General features: G+C 45.6%; 1 protein-coding gene across 1 annotated transcript in view; it reads left to right on the top strand.

Annotated features, from left to right (window-relative positions):
• The first annotated feature begins 10,725 nt into the window (after window positions 1–10,725).
• Window positions 10,726–27,984, top strand: part of WRN (WRN RecQ like helicase) — a 115,384-nt gene continuing 98,125 nt past the window's right edge. Inside the window, 4 exon segments of the mRNA XM_085850958.1 lie at window positions 10,726–10,841; window positions 12,986–13,066; window positions 26,008–26,102; window positions 27,041–27,186. Of these exon segments, the coding sequence (XP_085707084.1) occupies window positions 12,995–13,066; window positions 26,008–26,102; window positions 27,041–27,186 (313 nt within the window). The 5' untranslated portion in view covers window positions 10,726–10,841; window positions 12,986–12,994.

The following is a 27,984-nucleotide window of genomic DNA, read 5'->3' as shown; positions in this document are numbered from 1 at the left end:
TATATTTTGTATTTTTGGTTTTTAGCAGCGGCGAACGCTGCTCATAGAGAGCTCAGTGTTGTTGTTGTTGTTGTTGTTGTTGTTCTTGTTCTTCTTCTTCTTCTTCTTCTTCTTCTTCTTCTTCTTCTACCTTAACCTCAAGGACTCGGCTCTTGTATATACAAGATCCGGATCTCCTTAAATACTAAGCACATGTACACATCCTCACATGGACGGTGCCTTGTGAGAGCGTCTATCATGAACTTTTAAATATATTCGGACATTTGCTTTAAAGTTTCGAAAAGTTGACGTTACTATTTAAAGATTATTCCATTTATCATATTGTAATTTCGTAAATACACTATATATCATAAATACGTAAATACATTATGACGGGTCTTGCTATTGGCTTAATCAAGGCACGTGACGAAATATCGGAAGTTGTTGTTGTTGTTTTGTTTTTTTTTTTAGCTGACAAAACCTTTTGGACGCTGCTCTTGGACACATTTGTCCTTGTTTCTTGTTATTCTTCTTAAAATTATTGAAGCTTTTGGGAGAGCATAACGACAGGATTGGATGCACCACAGCATAAGGAGGGGAATTGCAGGAGAAGGGTGGTAACAAGGTCTTGTATGACATCATTTCACAAATGTGACGTCATAATTGCACGCATATAACGCTACATCCGATGAGTGTGAAAAATTTTGAGGGCCACGTAGAATGCTACATCCGATCAGTATGAATATTTTTTGAGGGTCATCTCGGGATAAATTGGTCAACAGAAAATAAAAATCAATGAACTCGGTTGGGCAGCCATTAAAAAAATAAAAAAACGTCAAAATCTGCACCAAAACGGCTCAACAGATCGAGGTGAAACTTTACAGGTATGATCGTTTATCTACGAGGAGCAAAAGGTTCCCCACCTATGACGTCATAGGTCACATGGTTTGACGGCGATGATTTTTTTTTGAATAAATCTTTAAAAATCATCTTCTCCAGAACGGCTTGACAGATCGAGGTGGAAATTTCACAAACATGTTCCCCAAGCCTTGGGGATACCAGGGTGTTCAGAAATAATTCATAGGTCACATGGTCTGGAGGCCATATTGGATTGAATGAAAATGTTAAAAAAATTATTTCTCTTGAACTGCTTCATCAATCCGCGTGAAACATCACAATTATGATCGAGTCGTCATGGGGAACATAAAATGTTTCAAATTTCAACCTGATCAGACACTTGGTCTGGCAACCAGAAGTATTTAATTTCTTGATGTGGGTTCTTTTTATTTATTTATTTATTTTTTTGAATTAGACTCACTTGGCTGTGCCTGGATGGGTTTCAGGGTGGAGGAGTAACAGCTGAAACCCGAATCCTATCCAGGTTCCCACTGATGACTCCATCTTTGCTTTTAGCTTGTTAATTATGCAACACACCAGTACGCCACACAAAATACACTACGCAAAACTAATGGTTAGTTAGGGTAGTCATGGCAATGTATGATGGCCCAAAAATCTCTGTGAGGGTTAATGGAGTGCAGAATGAGGATTTTGAAGTGAAAGTGTGTGTTCATCAGTGGTCAGTCTTGAGCCCAATCCTGTTCATCATGGTTCTTGAGGCTACATCACAGGAATTTCGAGGAGGCTTACCTTGGGAACTCCTGTATGCTGATGACCTGGTGCTGATAGTCAACTGTGTGGAAGAGGTAATGGGCAAATATACGGAATGGAGGCCAAAGGACTGAAAGTGAATACAGGGAAAATGAAAGTACTGATTGGTGGTGCGGGAGAAGGAAGTGTGGGGAAAAAAGAGGGAGGTGGCCCTGCACTGTCTGTAGAAAAGGTGTGTTGGTAACAATTCAATATTGTGTAAATCCTGCAACATCTGGGTGCACAAGAGGTGTAGTGGCATCAGGGGTAGACTGCAGGTGGTACCTGATGTCAAATGTGCTGTTTGCGCAGGTAAACAGGTGACTCCAGTTGGAGTGGAAAGGTTAGTTTATGGGGATATATACATCTGGAATGTGTAGGTAATTATTGTTACCTTGGTGATATGATTGGTGCAGGTTGTGGTGTGGAGGCAGTCAGTGAATGAAAGAATTAGAAGCGGCTGGAGGAAGTTTAGGGAGTTGTTGCCCCTATTGACATTGAAAGGGACCACTCTGATTACAGGGAAAACTTTATGCAGCTTGCATTAGAAGCGTGATGTTGTCTGGCAGCGAAACATTTTTGGTTTCCTTATGTTTGCAGAGGGGGAGGCATTTGCTCTTGGGTGCCGGTTTTTGGGGCAGTGGGGGGGCGGGGAGCGTGCCGAATTCACAACCAGTTTAACTAGTTCACCCAGAGTTTAGCTATTTACATAAAATTATGGATCATTAAGTTGTTTGTGTTCCGCATGATAATGTAACATCAAATACTGTATTATTATATTGGCAGAAATATTGTCGTGTCCACACTGGTTCATACCGACCTGGACGGATAGCCAAACAGTTCTACCTTGGAGGGGAACACGTGATCCTTGGAGATTATGGCACGCGTGGAACGAGAGGGGGGGGGGGGCAAAGGCACGTGCCAGACGCGTTCACCCGGATGGAGGACAAGGGCTGATACTCAAACTCACAGCAAATAGACAGACACAAGCAATCTTAATAAAAAACGGTTTAATGACATAAATCAGATATTTATAATGGAGATAAATCAAAACGGGATAATAATGAAATGTGACGTGAACTAAATTCCTATTTGAGGCGTCTCCACACAGACTTGAATACAGACAAGGGGACAGAATAAATATAAGAATAATCACTCCTTTTCTCCCGGCACTTAGCTGTATGCATAGACATAGTCTTTATGAGCTTGATGATCGAACTGTGTCGTCGTGCGCGGGAAGCTCGCAAAATGGCGCCAAGCCGCTCTCTCGGCAGGGAGCGTACAGGAGGTAGTTCAGGCAGTGATATTCAACACCAGGGCTCAGAAACCGCCGTGTAGCTTCCTTTCACGATCACACTTACCGACGATGCTCCTCTGCAAAATGACGCCACCTTCTTCCCCGATGGCACAACACGAGGCTTCGAGGCGCGGTCTCACATGACCCAGCCGAACAGTCAATGGCTAGCGTCTTGCTCCATCCCACGAGCAAGTTCGCCTCAGCAGAAACAAGAATTGTGCAGCCTTCTTCACCATGTCAAGGGGAAGCCAGAGAAACGAGACCCCCTTCTCCAAGCGCAGACCTCACAGAACGTCCCTTCATGCTCCTGTTTGGCTGTTCCGACTGCCGATTCTGTCTCAATCCTCCTCTATTCCCTCTGACGTTATCCCATCCATCATCCACTCCAGGAAATTTGTCTTAACCTACCAAAATTAACACAGCACCCACCCCCGCACCCCCCTCCCCCTCCCCATTTGGTGACACGTAACACTTAAGCTCACAATTTCCCCACTTCATTTACATCGATATGTCTCCTACACGTCCACGGGCCATGCTACTCTCTGCAATCCTACCTTTACTATGAAGTTCCTCCATCTACCCCAAAAACATAACAATATCATGCCTCGGGAAATCCCTTGTTTTTCAATGTTAGATTTATTTAAATAAAACACGAGCGAGGGACCAGTGCAACTCACAGGACACGTGATCACGAACCTTCTCCAGTCACGATGTCCCAGTAAAAACGAACCTCATGATCACGGACCTTCTCCAGTCACGATGTCCCAGTAAAAACGAACCTCGTGATTACGAAGCTTCTCGAGTCAGGGTTTGTCGGCGGTAGATTTGCTATGTCGGCGCATCACGTGGCTATCTGGCAATTGTGCAAAATCGGGGTCAGCGCGCCACGTTATGATGACAACATACAGTCGGCTTGAGAACCAAGGAAAGGCATAAAGGAAGGAGGAAGAAAGGAATGAGTGTGAGAAAGAGACAGTTTAGTGAGCATCATGCTTGGAAGACGAGGAGTTGAGAAGTGGACCTGAATGGTTAATGGTTACTTTAACAAAGAATGAATATTATTTGAAACATTTTTTTTTCTCTTGCTCTGAATGATACATGCATAATGCTGAATTTGTACACATAATCCCTCGATTTATGAAAAAAATGTGTTCCTGAAAAGTAGTTAATAACTCGGGAGTGATTGCCCCACATCCATCCATCCATGGGAACCATACTCTGAACAGAACGTTGGTGCTGCTTAAGCAGTCTCCTTGGCTATTGGGTACAATCCTGGACGGGTCGCCACTCCGACGCAGGATACCAGCAAGCTGGCACTCATTTTCCCGACCTCGGAAGGATGACAAGCAGTCAACCCCACCTGGTATTAATTCAACAGCTATGTGGGATTTGACCTCAAGATCCTAGGATTCCAAGCCAACACCAGGCATATTTCCCTTCAGATATAATGATTTTCCTCAAGAAAGTTTCCCCCCATCACAGAGCTCCAGCATTGTTGTATTTTTTGGATTTCCAGCACACTCGAAGGTGCCACAGATCAGCACATACCATGCACGCGCATGGTCTTTTCTGTATCTTGATCACCTTCGTGTATCCTGATCTGGCAGCCAGAATTATTTAATTCGCATATTCTGATTTTGTTGTGTGTTTTTGCAAGGGGAGATGGTGGCGCAGAATCATGTTTTTCCCCTGGGCACCGGACACCTTCGGTGTGCTTAACCATCGCCAGCATCTTACATTTCCTCATGTTAAACTGAATCTGACAATCTTTTCTCCAAATCTAGGAAAGTAATTGATGAAGTCCTTCAGGCAGGCAGTCAAGTCCTTCCTTCCATAGTCCCCCCCCCCCACCCCCTACTCCTCCGTGGTGGCTCAACGGATCGTTTTTAAAGTTGGCATGACGATTCATGACGTCGACGAGCAAAAACTGATGGAGCCCTTTGAAAAATTACCATCCAGATGGTGAGATAATTGACTCAAAATGTAATCGACGTTTGTGCGTCCATCACATATCGCGAGATTCCGTCATCTCACGAGATTTTGCCATTAAAAAAATTAAACCTCTGAATTTCATCCTAAACATAATTTAATTCAACCTCTTAATTAAATTCCAAGCTCAGTGTCATTCATACTCTCTTGCTTTGAAGAACGGGAAAGAAAGGTGAAGGGAGGACAGAGAGTTTGGGTGATGGGTTGGAGGAGGGGAGGGGGGGGACATAGATTCCCAAAACACGAAGCACAATGACAACGTGCGACTTGACGCCATTTTGTATCCATCGGGTTGATTGATTGAACATTGATTGATTGAGTGTGTGCTCTGCCTGAGGGCAGGTCCTTGACTGCTTGGCAAGAGTGACAATGGGTGGTTTGCCATTGCCTTCCCAGCAGTTAGACAGGGCAGGAAGTTGTAATTTGACCAGGACGCCGGTGGATAACTCACCTCTCTGGGAAAAGGACACCGTGGGATCTTTAACATCCACCAACTTGTGACAGTAGACGGGACACCCAGGTTGACGTCCATCCGAGGGATGGCACATACATTGATGAATCACTGTGCCTGTGAAACACCGGGATGGTGGTTTATAGCTGGGTCGGGATTCAAACTTAGGCTTTAAAACAGCAAAGAGACAATTGTGTGTGTATCTTACCTCTTGGCCATCCTGCCAGCTCCTTGAGAAGATATGGGAAAGGAAAGTTTTTCTTTGCAATCCAACAGAGCAGGAAAGAAGGGATTTATAAGGAGCAAATCTATAATAATAAATGTGTGTGTGTGTGCGTGTGTGTGTGCGTGTGTGTATGCGTGTGTGTGTGTGTGTGTGTGTGTGTGTGTGTGTGTGTGTGTGTGTGTGTGTGTGTGTGTGTGTGTGTGTGTGTGTGTGTGTGTGTGTGTGTGTGTGTGTGTGTGTGTGTGTGTGTGTGTGTGTGTGTGCGCGTCAGTGTTTCTCCTCCATAACTCCAAAAGCATGAAACCAAGGGCCCCCAAACTTTGCATGCACACTCAGGGAACTCCAACGTTGTGCATGAACGAAAATTGGTTGTTTGGGTTAATTTAAACACCCCTTTTGAAGATAATTAACATCATTATTTAATTAGCCTTTATCAAGATCTCATCCATGGTCACCTCACTAGGATCTTAATTGGCCATTTTTTTGGGCCTGTTCAACAATGCCTTGACTTGGAACAGGCCTCAACGGTTTCTTAATGATAAAGTTTTTTTCTTCATTTTCCTCATTCATCACCATAATATGATGGGCGTAAGCCTGGAACTTCGAACACACTTTTCTCCGAACATATTCTGTTCATAATTCTGAAATCTTAACGTTATGTGTTCCATGTATTTACGCAGGTGATAGCGGATTCAAAAAAAATCGAATATTGATAGAATTTTCAAAGAGGGAATCGATGACGTCACAATCAGCTGCTTTCTACCATGTTGTTAATCTGTTGATTGAGGTATTATACATTTGATGAATATGTCAAATCGTTCGTGTTACTAATCCGGCACTATGTGTCAAGGCCAACAATCTAAAGCGACCGGTCTCAAACGCTACCATGGGCACCCAGACACGCCACCAATATGAACTTAGCTGTTGAATGTGGCGCAAAACATCCAAAGAAACTACCGTAACCGAGTATTGTGATCCGTCCTATCCCCCATACCCGTCGTAGACGGGTATCTGCAAGTATCATCAAATGTCTGACCGTCATACCTACAAATCGCTGGTGACATCGCAATGTTTATAAACGCCCAGAAACACCAGCATTCATTGCTTTATTTCATTTCCACAAATGCAATAACCTCTAGAATCTCTTAATCTAATTCTAATAAACTCTAGTATCTCTTAAGTTTAGTGTAATTTCAAAATTTAAACTTTTTAATTGACTTCAGCAGCAGTTCCGACTGCTAAAAATGTGTTCATTTGTCTCATTTGGACATTGTTTGATACTCTGGAGGGACGTCTCCAAGAGATGTTTCATACAACCGATCGGTGATCATTAATCGCTTGCCAAGCCTGCCGTTCCTCATCAACCATATCGTTGGAGTGCTTGCTTGAGTGCTTAAGAGAAATCCGGTGACAAAAGGCAATGAGCTGGTTCATCCAGTTTTAAGGGGGAGGAAATGAGAAAGAGAAAATGAGTGACAGTGAAGCATTGAAGGGTGCATTAGTTGGTTCAATAAAAAATGAGAAAGAAAGGAAATAAAAGGTTATATATTGAAAGTGAATAAGAAAGACCATGGATCGAATACATACGCAACACATATTTATCCACTTGAATTGCAATATGCTTAACTAAACAGATACTTTAAAATAACTATCGTTAAAGGGCACTCTTTTGACCCCGCGGAGCCATAATCACAACACTATATACATATATACTAGCAAGTACAACCTGTCACTTTGCTGATGTGAATATTAATAGGAGGGGAGAAAGAGGAGGAAGAGGGGAGGGAGGATGGATGAGGGAGCAAGGGAGAAGTGTGGAGAGAAGAAGGAATGGGAGAGCTAGGAAGGGGTGTGGGGAGAGCGACACCTCACCAAATGTCGCTAAACACTCCAGGAGGTGGGGTGGACATAAGGAGGATGGGGGAGAGAAGAGGGGGGAAGTGAGGATGTGGAGGGGGTTTGGGAGAAGGTAAGTATGAGGGGGAGGGGTGCAGGGAAGGCAGTGTGTTGGAAAGGGAAGGTAAGGCAGTGTGAGGGGAAGAATGCGGTGTGAAGAGAAGGCAGTGCGGGGGGGAAGGGAAGTCCGTGTGAGGGGCGGGGAAAGGAAGGCAGTGCAAGCAGAGGGGAAGGCAGCATGAAGGGAGGGGGAGGGAAGGCAGCATGAGTGGAAGGGAAGGTGGCATGAAGTGGAAGCGGAGGGGAAGGCAGCATGAAGGGAGGGGAGGGAAGGCAGCATGAAGGGAGGGGGAGGGAAGGCAGCATGAGTGGAAGGGAAGGTGGCATGAGGGGTGGGGAAGGGAAGGCAGCGCAAGCGGAGCGGAAGGCAGCATGAGAGGAGGGGAAGGTAGTATGACTCCGGCCGGGTGAGGCGTGGGCGCGTGGCTCCGGCTGGGTGAGGCGTGGCTCGGCTGGGTGAATTGTGGATTTCCATCAGGAACTTTGATCTTTTTTACCTCTGCCACCAAAGGTAGACAGAGGTTATGTTTTCACCCCTGTCTGTCTGTGAACAGGATATCTCAAAAAGTTATGGACGTGTTCGGACGAAATTTGTTGGAGGTGCTGGGTGTGTGATTAGCAAGGACAAAATGATTAGTTTTCGGTGAAGATCCGGATCTGAGAATTTCAAAAGGGATTCTTCACCATTGCGAGATGGGGCCAAATACGATATAAGGCATGGTATATCAAAAAGTTATGGATGGATTCAGACAAAATTTTGTGGACAGGTTAGGTGTGTGACAAGGGCGAAGTCGTTCGATTTTGGTGAAGATCCGAATCAGGATACAACCTTTATTAAAAAAATGTAAGTGCTTCTTCACCATTGAGAGATTGGCCCTTTACTTGTTTGTTCCTTATTAACGGTTTTGAATTCGGAGTGCTTCATCGGTTTCAGAGTACATGTACTTGCTTTCGTGCTTAAGCCACTTGGTGAGCGCTCCACAAGGTGATTGGTAATGGAACACACACACTCCCCTGACTGGCGACGATATCCAATATTGTTGTGGGCCGGGGGTCGGTGGCGAGGAAGGGCCGCCAGGTATAGCAGTAGAGCCATCTCCCACCAAACACCCGGAATTTAGGTCGTGGCTCTCGGACAACTCCGAAGGTTACGGGTCACTTAAGGACTGTGCTCGCCAATTCTCTGACGGCGTGGGGTAGGGTTAATAGCCAAATTTCAATATAGCTAAGTACCCACGTCGTCAAATAACCGGGGAAGTCACACCCTCGATGGACTCTGTCGAACCGGGTCGCTCTAGTGAGCTCGGTCCGGTGTAACCGAGCGGAATTACCAAAATCCGTAGGTCCAAACGACAACTTACAGCCCAATCGGCTTACTGGTTCTCAAGCACGAACCGTGCTGGGTCAATAATGGAAAGCACAACAACGAGCTGGTACATTGAGCAGGGGTTTATTTTTAAGGGAGGCAATAATCAGGAAGGGAGACACAGAGCAGAGTTACAACCGAATAAGCAATGCAAAATAATGTACAATAAAAAAGAAAACACTTAAGCAATTCTACTTAAGGACAGGGCCCACTCAGACACACACACACACACGCACCCCAAAAGGTAAGGACCTCAATGGTCTTTATTCGACCCTTCGGTTCAAGAGGGAAGGCGAGCTGAGGGTCAAGGTCTGGTTGGTACCTGTCTGCCTCGTGTGGTCTTTACCGACCCGCACTTGTGGAGCTCAGATCCCGTGGAAGGAAACGGGATCCTCAGCTCACTCGCTCCCACACAACCCCCCACGGTGGGACTCGAACCCATGCCTCCAAAAACCAAGGAGCGACTTGGCCAGCCGCGAACGCCGATCGGCGACCCGAGCACCACGAACACGAACACCAACCAGGACGAGCGCCAACTCCGACCAGCACGACCATTAACCAGGAGCCACAAACTCAACCAGCAGGAACCAACCACCTTCTCCACCACACAAGCAGCTCGCGACGTTTCTTATCCCTCCCCTCGCGGGGGTGGAGGGTCTGCTCTGAGATAACTAGTCTCCGGATTGGTCGGGGGCTTCTGAGGTACTCCTATCCCTCATTGGTTGTGAGGCACACCCAGCTCGCTGGGCGGAGTCGACCTCACCCCGCCTATGCCCGTGGCCCCGAACATGTGCGTAATGGCGATGATGGAGCGAAGGGGAGATTTATTGTAAAAAAAAAACCTGACTATAAAGAAACGCGCAGCGCACACATGAAATTGCCATTAGACAGAAGGACGGGGCCCAAACTACAAACACATACTTATCGAAATAACTGAACCGCGGGGGCTGCTGACTGTCTGTGTGCACAAGGCTTTCAAATCCGGAACACAATATGCCACATTAAATGGCTCTGTGACGTCATGGGCTTTATCTCACCGAAGGTCACTTCACCATTAAACGATGCAGAAATCAATCGATAATAATTAACCCGCTTTGGTCACCTCCAACTTGCCAAGCATAGTTTGGATTAGGACACAGGAGGGGGGAGGAACAGGAGACAAAATACAGGGGGACATGGACAAACAATGGGTGTGGGAAGGAATGAGGGATCGGGGAGGAAGCACAGGTTGGACAAGATGGATACATAAGCAAACTCTCAAGAGGGAAAAACTGGAAATTTGAAGAGGTGGACTTGTGGTTGCGAGGGAGGGGGTGGGTTAACGGGGTAGAGGAGATGGTGGTGATCGGGGATAATCCGAGACGTTGTTGGGAATGAAATTGTCGTGAATGTGGTAGTTGATTCCCACGGGTGGGAAAAAAGAAGGAAGGAAGGAAGGAAGGAAGGAAGGAATGAGTGGAGGTGGGGAGTGATTCTGGCAGTTTCATCAGAATGGGGTTGCTGGTAGGGAGCACCACGTGCATTCCACCCTGTGGGGAAACCTGCTCAAACTGCCGTGCACCTTCAAATTTCACACCAATCCGATCGGCCCATCAAATCTCCTCAGGTTCAGCAAAAAAAAATAAAAAAAAATAAAAAAAATAAAAAAAAAAAAAATAAACATTTGTTGTTGTTTCACGAATATTTACAACGGGCTTGTTTGTGCTTTTTCTTTTTTTTAAATCTTACTCATTAATGGATATGTATTCAGCCTTACGATAAAATCATGAACAAATACAATTGTTTTTAACGTCGGTTTCAAGCGCTCGTTCCACGTTCGACTTCCGTTTCCGGTGTAACTTCCGGCGGCGTGTGGCGCGTGAAGTTGAAGAACTGGCTTTCCTCGTCCGTGCGGGGGTTCGGAGAGTCATAAGGCGGAGCTTTCAGAAAAGTAAATATATCTGTTGAGTTCGAAACGCAGCGATATGTGCTTTATCATTTTGACATTTCGTATTAAGAAAATATAAACGATTTGGGCGAACATGGACAAGCAAATCCAGAGCATTGAATTTCATTGAACAGGTTGTTGAAGCGTCAGGTTTTACCGCCGTGAGAAACCAGATGAGGTTGTGACGTTTCGGCCGTGTTTCCCCATTTACCGGTATTCCTCGTTCATTTAGAATCCGAACAAAACTTCGCCATTACGTAATAAATGATGTTACATTACAAAATTTATAAAATGTGTATATACAATATTCTCAACATGTTCCTTTTCGCACGATGAAGGCCCAAGCAGTCATCTTGGCTTGTTTCGTGTTTTTTAATTTAGGTAGGAAAGATTTCCGCCCTTCGTACTCGGAGTATTAAATGTTTGGTTTACTCGTGCGCGGCAGTACATGCAAAAAAAAAAATAATAATAATAAATTCTGACGTCAATCGTGACGTCATAGCACCGTGTGCTGTCACTGAAAAACAATAAAAAAACAACTTTCAAACCGTGTGCCAGAAACAACAACCACACAGGCAGTTTCCTTCGCTCTCGCGTGGCCGTACGTGCAAAAAAAAAATAATAATAATAAATTCTGACGTCAATCGTGACGTCATAGCACCGTGTGCTGTCACTGAAAAACTAAAAAAAAAACTTTCAAACCGTGTGCCAGAAACAACAACCACTCAGGCAGTTTCCTTCGCTCTCGCGTGCCCGTACGTGCGTGGCCGTACGTGCAAAAAAATATAAAAATTGTGACGTCAATATTGAAGTTATAGCACCGTGTCCTGTCATTGGTTGGCAAATAAATGGCCGTAACTTGGGAACCGCTTGTCCGATTAATATCAAACCTTGAAAAGGCACATCCTCGGGTCCCCGGCAATATTCCTGGCAAGTTTCAATCAGATCGGACCAGTGGTTGTCGAGAAACGGCGGTCGCAGACAAACACACATGCAGACAGACAGACACACACACACATAGATTGCTGGAATTATAGATAGATGTTATTTTATCCACTTCCAAAGTTGTGCCTGTTGTGTGTGTGCGATTTCTGTATATCTGTAAAGTGCAATGTCCTGACCCTCTGCCCGTGCACCCCCCCCCCTTTCCGTGCTGCGCGTGCCCATTCCCATGCACTCTGCACCGCACGTGCCCGGCAATGTGTGGCATGTAGCCTCCCCACGTGTGGCCACCAAGCTGTGCATGTCCCCTTCCCTGCCACACATGGTTCAAACCCCTGCACCTTTGCCACACATGTTCCCCACCCCACCCCTCACACCACATGTGTCCCCCTATCCACCCTACCCCTCATGCCACACGTGTCCCCCAACCGACCATACCCCTCATGCCACACGTGTCCCCCAACCCACCCTACCCCTCGTGCCACACGTGTCCCCCAATCCACCGTACCCCTCACGCCACACGTGTCCTCCAACCCACCCTCCCCTCACACCACATGTGTCCCCCTATCCACCCTACCCCTCATGCCACACGTGTCCCCCAACCCACCACACCCCTCACACCACACGTGTCCCCAACCCACCGTACCCCTCACGTCACACATGTCCCACAACCCACCGTACCCCTCACTCCACGTGTCCCACACCCACCATACCCCTTACGCCACACATGTCCCCCCAACCCACCATACACTCACGTCACACATGTCACCCAACCCACCGTACCCCTCATGCCACACATGTCCTCCCAACCCACCGTACCCCTCACGTCACACATGTCCCCCAACCCACCGTACCCCTCATGCCACATGTGTCCCCCAACCCATCGTACCCCTCATGCCACACGTGTTCTCCAACCCACCCTCACGCCACATGTGCTCCCCCTCCCACACGACGCATGTCCCCCTCATACCCGTGCCACCCATGCCCCTCCCCACCCCACACCCCTGCACCCTCACTCCGCACGTGCTACCCATGCCTCCTCCCTCTTTCCACACGTACCGTTCCACCTCGTCTTGAGTACCACGTCTCCCCACTAAATAGATGCTTTTGTAGATGTTTCTGGGGTTGTCTCAGAGAGAAAAGTTGTTGATCGTCCATTTATGTGTGGAATTACAAAATATCACATCACGTTGTGTGTATTTCAGTTTGAGATCATGGCACACAGGAGGAACCTTCCAGAATCGATGGTGAATCAGGATGAACGTTGCTTGGACAAAGGACCCAGGGTACAATATGCTCTTGATAAAATAAATCAATATTTTGTTTGAAAAGTTACATTAATGATCAATATACCCTTGTCAAACAAATAGTTGTTCATGTTGTTGTTGGAATGCCTTCGAGGGGGTAACTTTGTATTGTATAGTGAGAGTTATTTATTTTCTTTATTGCCTGATTAGAACGAATTTGAGGTAATATAATTGTGATATCATAATATGCATTGCTATGCGTATACAAAGCTGTTATCTTTCCTCCCCACCTGTCTGAAACTGCTTTCTGTTGACACCCTTCCAATGTTTTATCCGTTTGTAATGTCACAAATGTTCTTGAAAGTCATCCGACGAACCATCAGCACAAGTTTAGGCTTGAAAAGCTGCCCTCACCATCACTATTCAACACGGGCCGACCTTGGCATCGTTGGCACCATCCAAGTGAAATGTCATCGGGGATACCCCTACCTTCGAAATGGACCAAGAACCAATGGCTGCCGAGCAGGGTTGGGCTTGCGGCGTCATGACCTGAGATTGGGGGTAAAATTATAAAAGAGGGTGGGGTGAACTGTGGGGGGGAAGAGATACTCCAAATGTCTGAGGCCTTTAAGGAATAGATAAACATGGTGCTACCATTCGTTCATTACTTGGGGGGTGCAGACGCGGTGTCTTGTAAGTACCTGTAATTGTTTGTTCTCTGTCTCTGTGTCTGTCTGTGATGTACCATAGTTTTCACAGTGTCGGCACTGCTGAAGCAGCTTCCTGAGCAACGGTTATGCTGGGTGGTTTACCACTGCCTTCCCAGCAGTAGTTATGGCAGGAATTTGTAATTTGTTCATGGTGCCCATGGGAGCTTGCCGACTCTTCGCAAAGGATACCGTGGGGTTTTTAACGTAAACAAAATAATGTCGGCAGATGGGATGCCTGTTTAACGTCTGTCCGAGGGATGTTTTCGATGTTCATGCTTGATGGGATCATTAGGTCATACATGAGCAGTACTTCCATGTTTTCAGTGATGCCTTTTGGTTCATGTTCCCACAAATTTTCTGGAACTGGGATATCAAAGATTTTCCAGATGTGCCAGTGGATTACTTTAGAAACTGCTGCGTTGTCATATGTACAGCTCTTCCGACATGAGTTTTTTTGTTTTTTTTGTGTGTGTGTTCAGTCATGAAGAATAACATATTGTTGCGGACCCAGGGTCAGGGGCGAAGACCACGAGAGGTGAACTACCTCGGGTTCCCACAAGACTCTCTGGAATCGCAGGCTATCGCACAAGAGTAACTTTGTGATGCGGCGGGTTGCTAATGGACCACAAATGCCAATAACCGCTTACCTAAAGGTCTTGTGATCTAATTACCGGGGAAAACGCACTCAATACGCACTTGCTCAAACCGGATCAGATGCAGCCAAACGGAACTGCCAAGCACGTACCGGCTAGGAAACAGATTGTTGGGGAATAACGTCCTGGCTAAACTAGGGTGCGGGCCATGCTGGACCAATGGAAGAAAACATGAAAATGAGCTGGGAACATTTCTATACGATGCATTTATCTATATAATGGATGTTGAGGTCGTTGAGAGATTCACTTACCTTGGCAGTGATATTCATGTCTCTGTTGGCTGTGAGTCAGAGGTCAATAGACTTCTAGGTCGGGCCTGGGGCGTCATGGATTCACTGGATAATGGGGTGTGGCGCTACCGGTACCTGTGCGGGAGGACGAAAGTTCGAGTCTTCAGGTCCTTGGTGCTTCCAGTCTTTCGCTATGGATGTGAGACTTGGACTCTGACCAAGGATCTGAAACAGAGACTTAATTCCTTTGGTATCAGGTCTCTTCGGAGAATCCTTGGCTATCACTGGTTGGACTTTGTGTCCAACGAGCGGTTGCTGAGAGAGACTCAAATGAGATTTGTAACCGGCATAGCCCTTGAGCGTCAGCTGCGGCTGTATGGACATGTGGCTCGTTTTCCTGATGCTGATCCTGCTCACCAGATTCTCTTAGCGAGGGAGTCTTGTGAGTGGAGGAGGCCAATAGGCCGACCACGTGCCTCGTGGTTGCAGCAGGTTGATCGGCATCTCAAGGAGATGGGGATGGGCCAGGCATCGGCCTGGGGGATGGTCAGACAAAGGCCCCTGGAGTACTGGCGGAAAGTGGACGTAGAGACTCGCTGCTCTGGCGCATGCTCCCATACCTGACCTGACCTGATTTATTTACAACCAAGTGAGGAAAAGTATGTGGCACAGTGAATGGGGATTTATTTTATGTACAGCAGGGGATAGCATGGAATTTGTGGGGTGTGGCAAAAGGCAACTTACAAAAGAGAACACAGAGCAGGATTATCCCCACTATCTTCTACAATCTTACTTAATCTAGGACAGGCGCCAAAATACACACACACACACACACACACACACACACACACACACACACACACACACACACACACACACACACACACACACACACACGAGAAAGAGAAAGGTGAGGTTGAGCACCCTCCAAATACCTGGCGTGGTCAGCCCAGGACACGAAGGGAGAGGTAGTTGGAAAGATACTGGTGTCTACGGTATCGGAGTGGTGAGGTGTGATATATGTGACGTGAGGGGTGGGGTGTTGTGCCAGAGGAAAACGGGATTGTGAGTCGGTAACGTTCTTCTTAGTGCATCCACAGAAGATGGGATAGAGGAGTGCATAGAGAGAGAGAGGAAAATAGATCCGTGAGAAGGAAGATCCATAATAGTACTGCAGCATAGCAAACCAATTGTTCAACTTTTCATAAAAGCACCAAAATTGGTACATATGTTGACTAATGTATTCTGGATATGGAGCCATTCGAGATTTTGCCTTGGTCAGCTTTGGTGGCCATTTTCCAAAATGGCCACCATTCTACTTTAACAACATGGGATATCTGTCATTGTTATTCTCTTTGTCGGTTTACAATGATCTACAATGAGTTCAAGGCAGGCCACTTCACAGTGCAAAAGACCAAGAGGGCATTCTCAGCAATTCCTCTTGACCAAGAACATGAACAAAACAATTCCCGTGTCAAGGGTGACGGAGGTGCCGTTGGCCTGACGGACAATCCCAGTGCTCTGAGGCGCTGGATGGTCGCCGGACCCGAGGTGGCCAGAGTGATCATGGAGTTTGAGGAGGTGAACATGCATCCAAATGCCAATGGGGAGACACGTCACCATGAAGAAACACCGCGTGCACAGGAAGCATTTGCCAAAGATGTACAATCACTTGTGGCTGTCATTGAAGAGCTGGGGAATCCCTTCGAGGAGGATAGTCCAGATTTGCTGGTCCTAGACACCAAGGAGATTGCCAATTCTGCAGTGATTGAAATAGTTCACACTGCCAAACAGATTGGACAAGAACAGTTTCAGGCATACTTAAAGGATTGCCTCATCGACAGAACCAAGACTATTGACGAACCTATAAAGAGGAACAAACTCCCCCTCTTCGGAACAGACAGAAGACCAAAAGCACCCAAAGCAAAGGAAGCATCTGTGAAGAATGATATGGCCTTATTTGCAAGGCCCTACATAATAGAGAGACTTTTCATGGTCAATTTACTGAATTTTACACTTTCCTTGTATCTACCACCGATACAATAAGAAAATAAGAGCATATAGCCAATTTTGCTAAAGTAGAATGGCGGCCATTTTGGAAAGTGGTCGCCAAAGCTGACCAAGGCACAATCTCGGGTGGCTCCATATCTAGAATTGTTTGGAATACATTATTCTACATGTGTACCAATTTTGGTGCTTTTATGCAAATTTGAACAATTGATCTGAAATATCAGACTACGCTGCAGGACTATAACCTAGTCATGTAAAGGTCTGTATGTGTAGTGTGTATCTCTGTGGGACGCTCCGCCTGAGTGTTCACACCTCATGATATGGCACGTTATCTCCTACCTGTTTATTCGCCGGGGCTTGTGGCAATGTGCGCTTTGCACTGGACCGCCATCCGTGGCTGGCAGTGAGTCCGTCTGGCTTCGCGGGGGTAGTTGCACGTCAACAGCATGGCAGGAAGTCTCGAAAGACGGCAGTCGTACTCGGATCAGGTTCTCGAAGAAGAAGCTCTTAAGAAGCGTGCGCTAACGTCTCCACGCTACCCCCTTTTTTATAAGCCCCAGGTGAAGAGTGGGGCGAGAACCAGAAATGACGCCCTGTGCAGCAATGCCAACCCTCCCGATTTCATCGGGAGGCTTCCGAAAATTCACCCAAACTCCCGCCCTTACGATCACTATCCTTATCCTCCCGAAATTTTGATATTTTTGCACTGTTCACTAATCAGAATGTACTAGTATGAGAATTGAATGAAAAGCATCGTCTGCTACGTATAGCATGTGGTAACTCCATAACGTTCGCTGCTACCAAATTGTACGTAAAAAATTGCAAATTCAAATGAGGAGCAGCGAAACATTGGGTCTGGATCTCGCTTATGCGATCATGCACTGAGATATAGTGCATGCGGTATGTATGCACAGTGTATATGCATGCGATACGCTCACTGCATGCAGCTGGGCCCCGTACCAGCCCGGCGGTCGCGACCACCGTGCGGTGTTTAACAGCCGCTAGAGTTCTACGAGTCGCGCTGCAGCTGTGGAACATCGACTTCGAAGTTACCGATGCTTCAAGCCCTCGATGTTGATTACGAAATGGCAGAAAAGAAGCTTACGAAGACCAAGAAATGGTCTCAGAAGTACAAGACCGAATACAGTCTCCAATACCCGTGTATTCGAAAGTCTGAAAGAGGAATTCACCATGCGTATTGTACAGTATGCAGCGTTGATATTTCAGTTGAGCACGGAGGTCGCGATGATATTCGGAAGCACGTTGGAAGCAAACGGCACACAGACATTGCAAAGGAGAGATCTTCGAGCACGAGTACCGGTACACTTCTGAATTATTTCACCAAACAAGGGACAAGCGAGGAAGAGGATGTTACTCGAGCGGAACTTCTCTTTTGTGGATTTATTGTGGAACATAACTTGCCCATATCAGTCTCAGATCATGCTGGACCTCTATTTCAAAAGATGTTTCCAGATTCAAAAGTTGCTTCAAAGTATGGATGTGCAAGAACAAAAACTTGCAAGATGTGCAAGATGTGCAAGAACAAAAAAAAAAAAAAAAAAAAAAAAGAACAAAGAAGAAAAAAAGAACACTGGTCAACAATTTTTTACTTTCTGAATGTTGTCTAGATTTCTACAAGTGAATTAGGGTATTCTGGCACTGCTGAATCAGGAAATGGCATCCGTTTCTCTCCATCAGGTCAGGTTTTTGTGCTTAGTTGATTTGAAAAAATCAGATCTTGTGACAAAATCAATTACATTTTTGTGGCATTATCAGCTGATTTTTGTCAACACATATCATCCTAAACATGTTTTTAAGAAAAAAAAATGTTTTGCCAACAACATTTATTGATTACATGATAGAAACATCGATTACTGTCATCTGAATGGTGGGCATTGATAAAGGTAAGTACAAGTAAATTGCATGTTGCGTCACCACTGTTCAAACTTCAGGGCTTGAACTTCCGTTTCTTGAACTCCTGGAATGTTCAGCGGCAGGGAGGTCTCTCTTCAGATTCCAACAGTAGTCAGCCATCATGACTGCGTCCCAGCGACCCTGATACCTGGTCTCCATCTCCTTCATGTCCTGATGGAATCTCTCCCCCTGCTCGTCACTCATTGAACCCAGGTTCTCAGGAAACCGGTTCATATGTGAAAATAGGTAGTGCATCTTGATGCTCAGGTTGGAGCCCAGGGTTCTGAAAGCAGTCAGCATGTTGTTGACAAGTTCTGCGTAGTTTCTGGCCTTATTGTTGCCAAGAAAGTTCTTCACTACCAAAACAAATGTCTTCCACGCTTCCAGTTCCACTTCGTTCATTGAGTTTTTGAACTCTGGATCTCTGATGAGCTGACGGATCTGAGAACCATCAAAGATGCCAACTTTCAACTTCTCCATGGTCAATCCTGGAAAAGCCTGGCAATAAAGTAAGTGAAGCAGTCACCATCTTTGTCCAGAGCCTTGGTGAACTGCTTGATTAAGCCGAGCTTGATGTGCAGCGGTGGGAAGAGTATTCTGTCTCTGTCCACCAGAGGGTCGTTGATGACGTTCCTTTCTTTGCATGGCACCAATTCCTCCCGCACAGGCCAGTCCTTCTTCGTGTAATGCTGAGCACGGTCCCTACTATCCCACATGCACAGAAAACATGGGTACTTGGTGAAGCCAGACTGTTGTCCCAACAAAAAGTTCACCATCTTCAGGTCAACACAAATAAACCACTTATGCTGATCATAACCAATTTTCTCCAGCACGTACTTCACCGCTTCATCATTCTCCTTCAGTGTAGTCGAGTGAGCGATGGGTACAGAGGCAAACTGGTTGCCGTTGTGTAGCAGAACACATTTCAGTGATCGCTTGCTGCTGTCAATGAACAGTCTCCAATCTTTGGGTTCGTACTGTGGCACTCCAAGCTTGAGCAGAAGCGCATGTCATAAATTGGCGCATGTAGGTATTGTACATTCTTCAGAGTTCGTTATTTCAAGAAATACAACTTTTTTGTATCACATTATTACAAAATCTGCCCCATTAACTTTAGTTTTGATCCACGAACTTTATGCTTTGCCTCACCAATTTTTGGAAGATTTTGAGGTTTTATGACTTCAAACTGATCCCTTTTCGACATAATCACCTAGAACTATCGTACCTGAATACTTCTTGTCATTAAAATTATTTCCAATTAAAACAATTATTTGACATGACATTTTACCCCCACCAACTTCTTCTAAAATGCTCCACACATGCGTACATGTGAACAAAAATGTAAAAAACGACATGTGGCCATATCTCAAAAATTTGACCTGATTGAACAAAACTAATGTGAGTTTTGGATTCAGCGCATCAGATTCGTCCTAAATCAGCTTAAAAAATGCAGACAACAAATTTGTTGTTGACCAGTGTAATTGGTGAGTTGTCAAATGTTACTGCTTCATCTATTGCCGATATTGCTAGACTCGCTCCATTTAGCCTAGCTACAGACGGTAGCAATGACAGTGGTGAGGCCCAGCTATATCCTGTCCTGATTTCGTACTATGACAACAGTGCTGGGATTGTGAAGCAAAGTTTGCCTGCGTGCAAACAAGATTCCACTGGAGAAAACATTTTCAAACTGCTTGATCATGAGTTCAGTGACAGGAAAATTCCGTGGGGAAATTGTGTTTCCTTTTGTGCTGATAATGCCTCTGTCATGGTGGGCAAGCACAAAGGAGTCGCTGCTTATATCCACAAACAAAATCCAGAGTGCTACATCATGGGATGCCCTTGCCATATGATGCACAATACGGCCAAGAAGGCGGCTCAGGCCTTACCCATTGAATTAGATGACTTTCTCATCGATATTTACTACTACTTGGACAAAAGTAGTAAACGCGTCAAAGGAGTGAAAGCACTGCAAGAACTCTGTGATGCCCCGACACACAAGATTCTGAAGCATGTCGCAACAAGGTGGCTGTCCCTTGGTCAGTGCCTAGACAGGCTGATTGAACAGTGGGAGCCACTTCGCCTCTTCTTCAAAGAAGAAGTACGAAGAAAAATGCAACCAACTGTAGCCAAGACTCCAACAACGAGCAAGAAGGACGGCACTGTATCTACTGCCAGTACTGGCACTGCAGGATCAAGCACTCGTGGAGCAGCATTCACCACTACCACTGCAGTATCTGCTGCGAAGAAGACAGCAGGGACAGCACCAAAACCAATGCTGAGAGCAGGTAGCATCACCGGCCCTTCATCACGTTCATCTACAAAGCAGATCCCTTCAGAGTCGAGAAAGACTGTGATAGTCCCATCTACAGGCAAAGAAGGACCCAAGTTAACTTCTGCTTTTGCCAAATCACTTGATAGAAGCTCAGCAAAACCTTCGAATCAGAGGTCTTCTTCCTTGGCTGCACCTACCTCAAGCTCTCTCCTCAAACGTAAAATTGGATCTGGTACTACGAGTCTGACCTCTTCTGCTGGCAGTAAACGCAAGTGTGATCGCCCTGCGGCTAAGTGTACTACGAGTTCTACAACTAAAAGCGCATCTTCCTCAAACACTGTGCAGGAATCTAGAGAAAAACGTGTCAACAGGATGTTCTTGTCTCCACAAACAAAACTCTATTGTTTCTTCCTTCGATATGCTAACAAGCTTTTTGAGAAGGGGAATCTTCTGCTCCAAAGAGACGAACCCTGTATTCATCTCCTGCACGGAGAATTGAATGGTCTTCTGAAAGATATCTTCGTACGGTTTTTGAAACCATCGGTGTCATCGGTTGCTCTGGTAAATGTACCCTATTCTGACAGAAATCATCAGAAGAATGATGAGGACCTCATGATTGGGAACGATGCCAAACTGTATATAAGGGAACAAAGGAGTCTCAAGAAATCCACCTTCACTCTGAGTGAGTCAGACATCCAAGGTTTCTTCAGTGCAGTTCGCTCATATTATGTGAAAGCCTGCAATTACATCTTCAAAACCTGGCCGCCAGATGATGAATTAGCCAAGCATGCTCAGGTGCTGGATGTTAAGCTACACCAAGAAGTGGGGTTTGACTGTGTGGAGTTTTTCATCAAGAAATTCCCCTGTCTGTTCAGTGGCGGTGATAGTGACATAGACAGTCTTGAGAGTGAATTCGCTCACTACCAGGCAGACGCCTCCATAGCTACAATTGCTACTGAGACAGTGAGAGTGGATGAGCAGTGGCATCGGATTTCACAGCTCACAGATCCCTGCACTGGTGCCAAGAAGTATCCTAATTTGAGCAAAGTGATGAAGGGAATCTTGGTCATTCCTCATTCGAACGCATCATGTGAGCGGGCACTCAGTCTTGTACGGAAGAATCACACTGAATTTCGTCCCAATTTGAGTGTCAAAACCCTGGAAGCTCTCTTAATTGAAAAACTAGCTCATAGCACCCCTTGCTACCAGAGAGAATACAGCAAAGACATAATCAGAAGGGCTAATAGAGCCACACAGCTGTCACTCAGCAAAGCTGCCATGGAAAAAGCAAGCAGCAGTAGTACCAGCCAGTAAGGTAAGAAAAATATTGCTTCTTTTGTGCTTTTTGTTAATCTTTGATTGTCCCCTAACTTACTAATATTAACATACATGTAACATTAAAAAGTGCACAATTTTCCCCTTTTTTTGTTCAAAAAGTGGGAATTCTTAACATGTTAAATGCTCCAAAATAGGGCTCAGAGGGCACGAGAGAGCGTCTAGAACCCCAGAGCTTCCAGGGCCCTAAGGCGGGCCCTGGACCCCGCCGCAAGGGTCGAGCACTCCGCGCTCGAGATGTGCGCTTTGCGCACATTATTTGATGTCGGTTGAAAATCCTCCCTAATTCTGATTTCCAAAAGTTGGCATCTCTGCCTGTGGCCCAAATCCTGCTCCTCTATTGGGCCACAGTGGCCCGAGCCATGCCCCGCCAGACTCCGGGACCAGAAACCGGCTCAGATGCCTACCAGCTTCAACACAGGTCGGAGCTCCTGACTGAACATGGGGGTATGCTCCCCGCACCGACACCCCGGCCCTGAACATGCACCGAGTACAGTCTGAATGTCGAATGGGAGCAGACTTTCTCCGCCACCCACGGGCTCCTTCTCGAGCCAAAATGCACACCCGGGACCCGAACCAAACTCCCGGATCGCCCTTCCCGCGACCCCTCCTCGTTGCCCCCGTTTTTGCTGTGGTCTGACTACTGGATGAGGGTTGCAACAATTCCGGACGCTCACCCGGGACGTTACCGGTGAGATGCGGTGGAGCTATTGGTGTCTGTTACATGTTCGAGCATCGCGCGGCGTCGAGGACTATCCGATACTGCGTGGTGCTCCTCGAAATAGAGCAGTGAATTGTAGCGATGCAGAGGTACGATGGGGTGCGGGAATATTTTTCCCATGTGCGGGAGGCATTTGTAGTCAAAGTGGTGAGATTTGGTGAGTGAGGTGCGGAGGAAGGTGAGGTGCTGGTTTGGAATTGGTGCGCAAATTCCTGGGGCAGGCTGTCTTGTGTGCAACGGCAATGGGGATGATCCGAGCTATGGGAGGCATTGCGGTGTGCTTTTAAACAATTGTCTATTGTCATGTGTGTGTTTGCATGCTTGTTATGTACTATGGCTAAAAGGAAAGGATTAGAGTCGGGGTCATAGTATGAATCAGAGATATTTATTAGACCTAACTACGAGACGCACACAACGCAAGTCGTCCTGTTAACCCACTAGACATGAGGGGACTAACTACATGAATACTAATTAAATAACTGCCGGGTAATCACTGTATGTTGGGTGCCATTGCCTTTGGTGTAGTAGATAGTAGAAAAATCGTGCAAATTATGATACAAGCATCAAATTTGGCATTTCTGTTCTGCAGGGCTTTCTGATCAAATCTGCCTGATTGGCCATTTGAAAATCCAAATTTTGAAAAATTTGGAAAAAAAAAAAAACTTCAAAAACATTTGAAGTCACAGCTGGCTGAAATTCTTAAAGCGCAAGTGAACATCCCAGACAGAGAACCAAGGGGAGATGCAGTCATCATTGATGGCTCAGCACTTATCAATGCCCTACCTCCACGCACTTCAAAGATATTTGATGACTATGCTAAAGAAGACATCATCCCAAAGGTGGAATCCGATGGTGCCAGGTACAAGAGGGTGGACGTAGTGGTTGATGTGTACAAGAAGTGAAGTCTGAAGTCCGAGGCAAGGTCGAAAAGGTGGCAAGGAATCAGAAGAACAGTGACAGGAACCAGTAAGACCCCAAGTAACTGGTGAAGCTTTCTTTGAGATGACAGCAACAAGACTGAGCTGTTTCACTTCCTTGCAGAAAAGATGTGTGAAGCACAGACGACAAGCACAGTCATTGTCACAAAACGAGAATATGCCATTAGCAACACAAGGAAGTCACTGGATGCTGTGTCTCCATGTTGTCATGAAGAAGCTGACACTCAAATATTTGTACACGCCAGGGATGCAACCACGGATGGTAGCAAGTCCATTATCATTAAGGTTAATGACACGGACGTACTAGTCATAGCAATATCTGTACTGCCATCCTTACAGGAACGAGGTCTTGAGAACATGTGGATTGCCTTTGGCCAAGGAGCCAAGGCACGATGGATTCCAGTCCATGAGCAAGTTTCTGCAATAGGGCCTGAGAAAGCTTGAGGGATCCCATACTTCCATGCGTTCACTGGATGTGACGTTGTGTCTGCCTTCCGCGGTAAAGGGAAGAAAACTGCATTGCAGACTTGGAACGTCTTTGATGATGTTTCTGAAACATTCACCAATCTCAGCCAGCATCCAACATTGATTCGTGATCTTGACTTTTTGGAAGTTTTTTTTTTCTTCAAATTTTTCAAAATTTGGATTTTCAAATGGACAATCAGGCAGATTTGATTAGAATCCCCTGGAGAACAAATGTGCCAAATTTGATGCTTGTATTTTTTGCACGATTCCTCTCAAAAATTGCTGTTATCTGCCCCACTACTTATAGGCATGTGGTTTTGCAGAACTGCAACAATATCATTCTCTTTGCTAATGCCACCTCCACTCCTCACTTTTATCGCCTTTTTTCCCCCTCCTCCTCTCCCCCCTCCTCCTCTCCCCTCTCCTCTCTCTCTCTCTCTGTCTCTCTCTCTCTCTCTCTCTCTCTCTCTCTCTCTCTCTCTCTCTCTCTCTGTCTGTCTGTCTGTCTGTCTGTCTGTCTGTCTGTCTCTGTCTCTGTCTCTGTCTCTGTCTCTGTCTCTGTCTCTGTCTCTGTCTCTGTCTCTGTCTCTGTCTCTGTCTCTGTCTCTGTCTCTGTCTCTGTCTCTCTCTGTCTCTCTCTGTCTCTCTCTCTCTCTCTCTGTCAACCGCTACTCGCACCCTTCCCTCCCATTGTGCATAGCAACGTTTGGTGAGGCATCGCTCTCCCCACCTCCCCCATCCTTCCTCGCTCATCCCCCTTTCTGAGCTTCCCCTCTCCTCTCCCCTCCTCTCTCGCTCTCCCTCCCCTCCCCCTTCTGAGCTTCCCCTCTCCTCTCCCCTCCATCCCCTCTCCTCTCCCCTCCGTCCCCTCTTATCTTCTCTCCCCGCCCTTCCCTCCATCCTCTCCTCTCTCTGCCTTCCCTGCCTCCTCTCTCTGCCTTCCCTGCCATCACTTTGCCATCGCTGACAAGTTAGCGGTCTCTGTCTTGTTCCGCCTCCTTTTTGGTCTTGCATCCTCTCCCCTCACTGTGCTTTGCCCCCCCCCCCCCATTATCTGCAGGATGCACATGGTACACTAGCAACCCCCTCCAAGTGAAACTCCCAAAATCCAGAAACACTGCTCACCTCCACTCACTTGTTCCCCTTTTTTTCCTGTGGAACAAACTGACATTCTCTTCAATCTCAGTCTTCTCTCCAGGTCTTCAAGGCCACCATTCACCACCCTCTCAAATCATCCCCCATCCAATACCATGATCTTTTCTACACCTGTTATACCACCCCACCTCTCACAATATGCTGCTTATGCATCCATATTGTCCAGCCTTGCATTCTCCCTAAGTTTCATCATTACCTGTGTCCCTTGTTTGTCCGTCTATATATTTTTCCCCTTCTCCTGCTGTTCATTTTTTTATGTTGCATCCTGATCCATTCTGTGTTCTAGCTCTTCCACAATCCTTGACTATGTACAATATACAAATATATAAATAAAAGTACCAACCAACAATACCAGATACAAAAAGTTGTTTTCCAGAATTTTTTTATTTTAAACAATATAGTATAGACATGACTGTTCCCTCTGTTTCTTTTCCCAAATAACAAATTTTGAATGAGTAAAACCAGAAAGTGGCAAAAGAAAGGAATAATTCATTCCAAGTATAATTATCGTAATGTGATGTCATTTATGAAGCCTTCGGTGGAATTGTCACCAATGTTGTTTCCTGTGGCACGGCAGGGTGTTGGGAAACATTTGCCAGAACTGTCTTTTCCTGGAACCATCACTTACAGCTTTGAAAGCAATGACTGCTCATTGATCTGTGATGATTTAAGGTAAGACTTCAGTAATGTCATGGAACCAAAGGGCAAAACAAACGGTCTGGTCTGAGTTTGAGCCTGGTTTAGCTTTGCAAAAGTTGCAAATGTCTCAAGTCGGAGCTGTTAGTTCTCATTTTTCATGTTCTCATTTTTGTCATACTGGATATACCGTTATCACTCGTGTCTAATCTGCTTTCGTATATAATATGCAGGGCACCTTTCAGATAAAATACTTAGGAAAATGCTAGTTTATATGTGCAACCTTAACCCAAAAATTAACTCCAGCTCAGGACCAAAAATGTAGTTACCTCAAAAGCAGTGTTTCGCCGATTACATGGAGAGAACCATTTCAGGTGGTGTTTAATTCGGCATAATGAATGACTGAATGATGTGTGACATCTATCAGATTAGCCCAGTAAGAGCTCGTTTGTAACTTTCAAGTCTTTACCGAGTCATTAGCTTTACGGTAATTCTCATGCAGTCTGTTGTGCTGAAATGCACGTGTTAATCCCCAAGCTTATTTTGCTGCTCTGGCAGTGTGTACATTTTTTTTTTAAGTTTAGATAAAAGCAAATGAATGTACATATCAATACAGAACAATTTTAATTCTCCTATTGAAATAATTGTTATTCATAACAAAAACACATTCAGTGTTGCATTAGATACCCCACAATAAGCATTGCATTTTAACAATGGCAGCACCCAGTAACGAAGGTTTGGTATTGTCAGTGTGAGAAATCTGAAGAAATAGAGCTTTCGCTTTCGGTCTTGTGGATAATACGCACCTCAAATCATCATCAGATATTTGTGGGGGAAAAAATTGTGGCTTATGCATGAGTGATTACGGATTGTATTATACATGCTTGATAATTGGGGCTTGTTGTTTTTTTCTTAACCCCAGTATGCCTTGTTATATCTTTTTATGATTATTTTTTTCTCCACTATCCCATCAGGTCACAACTATCAGATGGAGCTGCACTCGGATTTGATATGGAATGGCCAATTGCAAATGCTGGAAAGAAGGAAAATAAAACAGCCCTTGTGCAGCTCTGTTCTTCTTCCATGCACTGTTACTTGCTGCACATCAGCAACATGATGTGTACGTACAGTATTTCACTTTAACCCACTGAGTTTTGTACTCGAAATGGAAATTCGAAGCATGGCTTCATTTGTCAATTTAGCACCCATACTCGAGAATCATTCAAGATTTTAGAAAGCTATTGTGTTCATTGTGATTATACAAGGCTACATGTGCATTTAGGCTTTTAGTATATCCAGCAGAGTACCTGTGCTTCGGGCGATCTTGTTCCAAGCGTGTGACACGTTCTTCTGACACATCCCTTTATTTGGCCAGTGTATAGGCACCAGAACCTTGCCTCAATCGCTCCTAAAAATATTTCAAAAAATAACCTCGGTTACATGCCTACTGCTTATGTACATTTGCATGGTGCGTCAGAAGTCGTGTTACCTCCTACAAGCATTGCATGCATGCATGCTTATATTTAGGGAATACAGGCATCCCTCACAAGGCTGTCCGTTTTACGTTTTTCCTCTAAAAAGGCTTTCTCTATTCGACACTATATTTCATACATTGGCAGAAAAATGTTTTAAAGTTTCGCTAGAATGCCTGTGGCGGGATATAAAAACCCTCCCGCTGCAAAGTTCAAAGCACCTTGCGCTGCATAATTAAAAAAGGCTCCCGCTGCAAAATTCAAAGCACCTCCACCACCATGTAACGCATCTCAAAATACCTCGCCATAAATGATCACATGACTGTCTGACCAACATCTTTAGGGCTACTTACTGACACATCACAACATTTGCACCCCTGAAAAAGACATAACTTATTGATAATTCATAGCTTTAAGATGCTTGTCAAACATCCACCTCAATCACC

Source organism: Eptatretus burgeri, chromosome 13 (assembly GCF_056783735.1).
Source record: "Eptatretus burgeri isolate ZD-2024b chromosome 13, Ebu_testis_v1, whole genome shotgun sequence".
NCBI classification, from domain to species: domain Eukaryota; kingdom Metazoa; phylum Chordata; class Myxini; order Myxiniformes; family Myxinidae; genus Eptatretus; species Eptatretus burgeri.
Note: the sequence above shows the minus strand (reverse complement) of the source record. Positions and strands in the feature narration are given on the sequence as shown.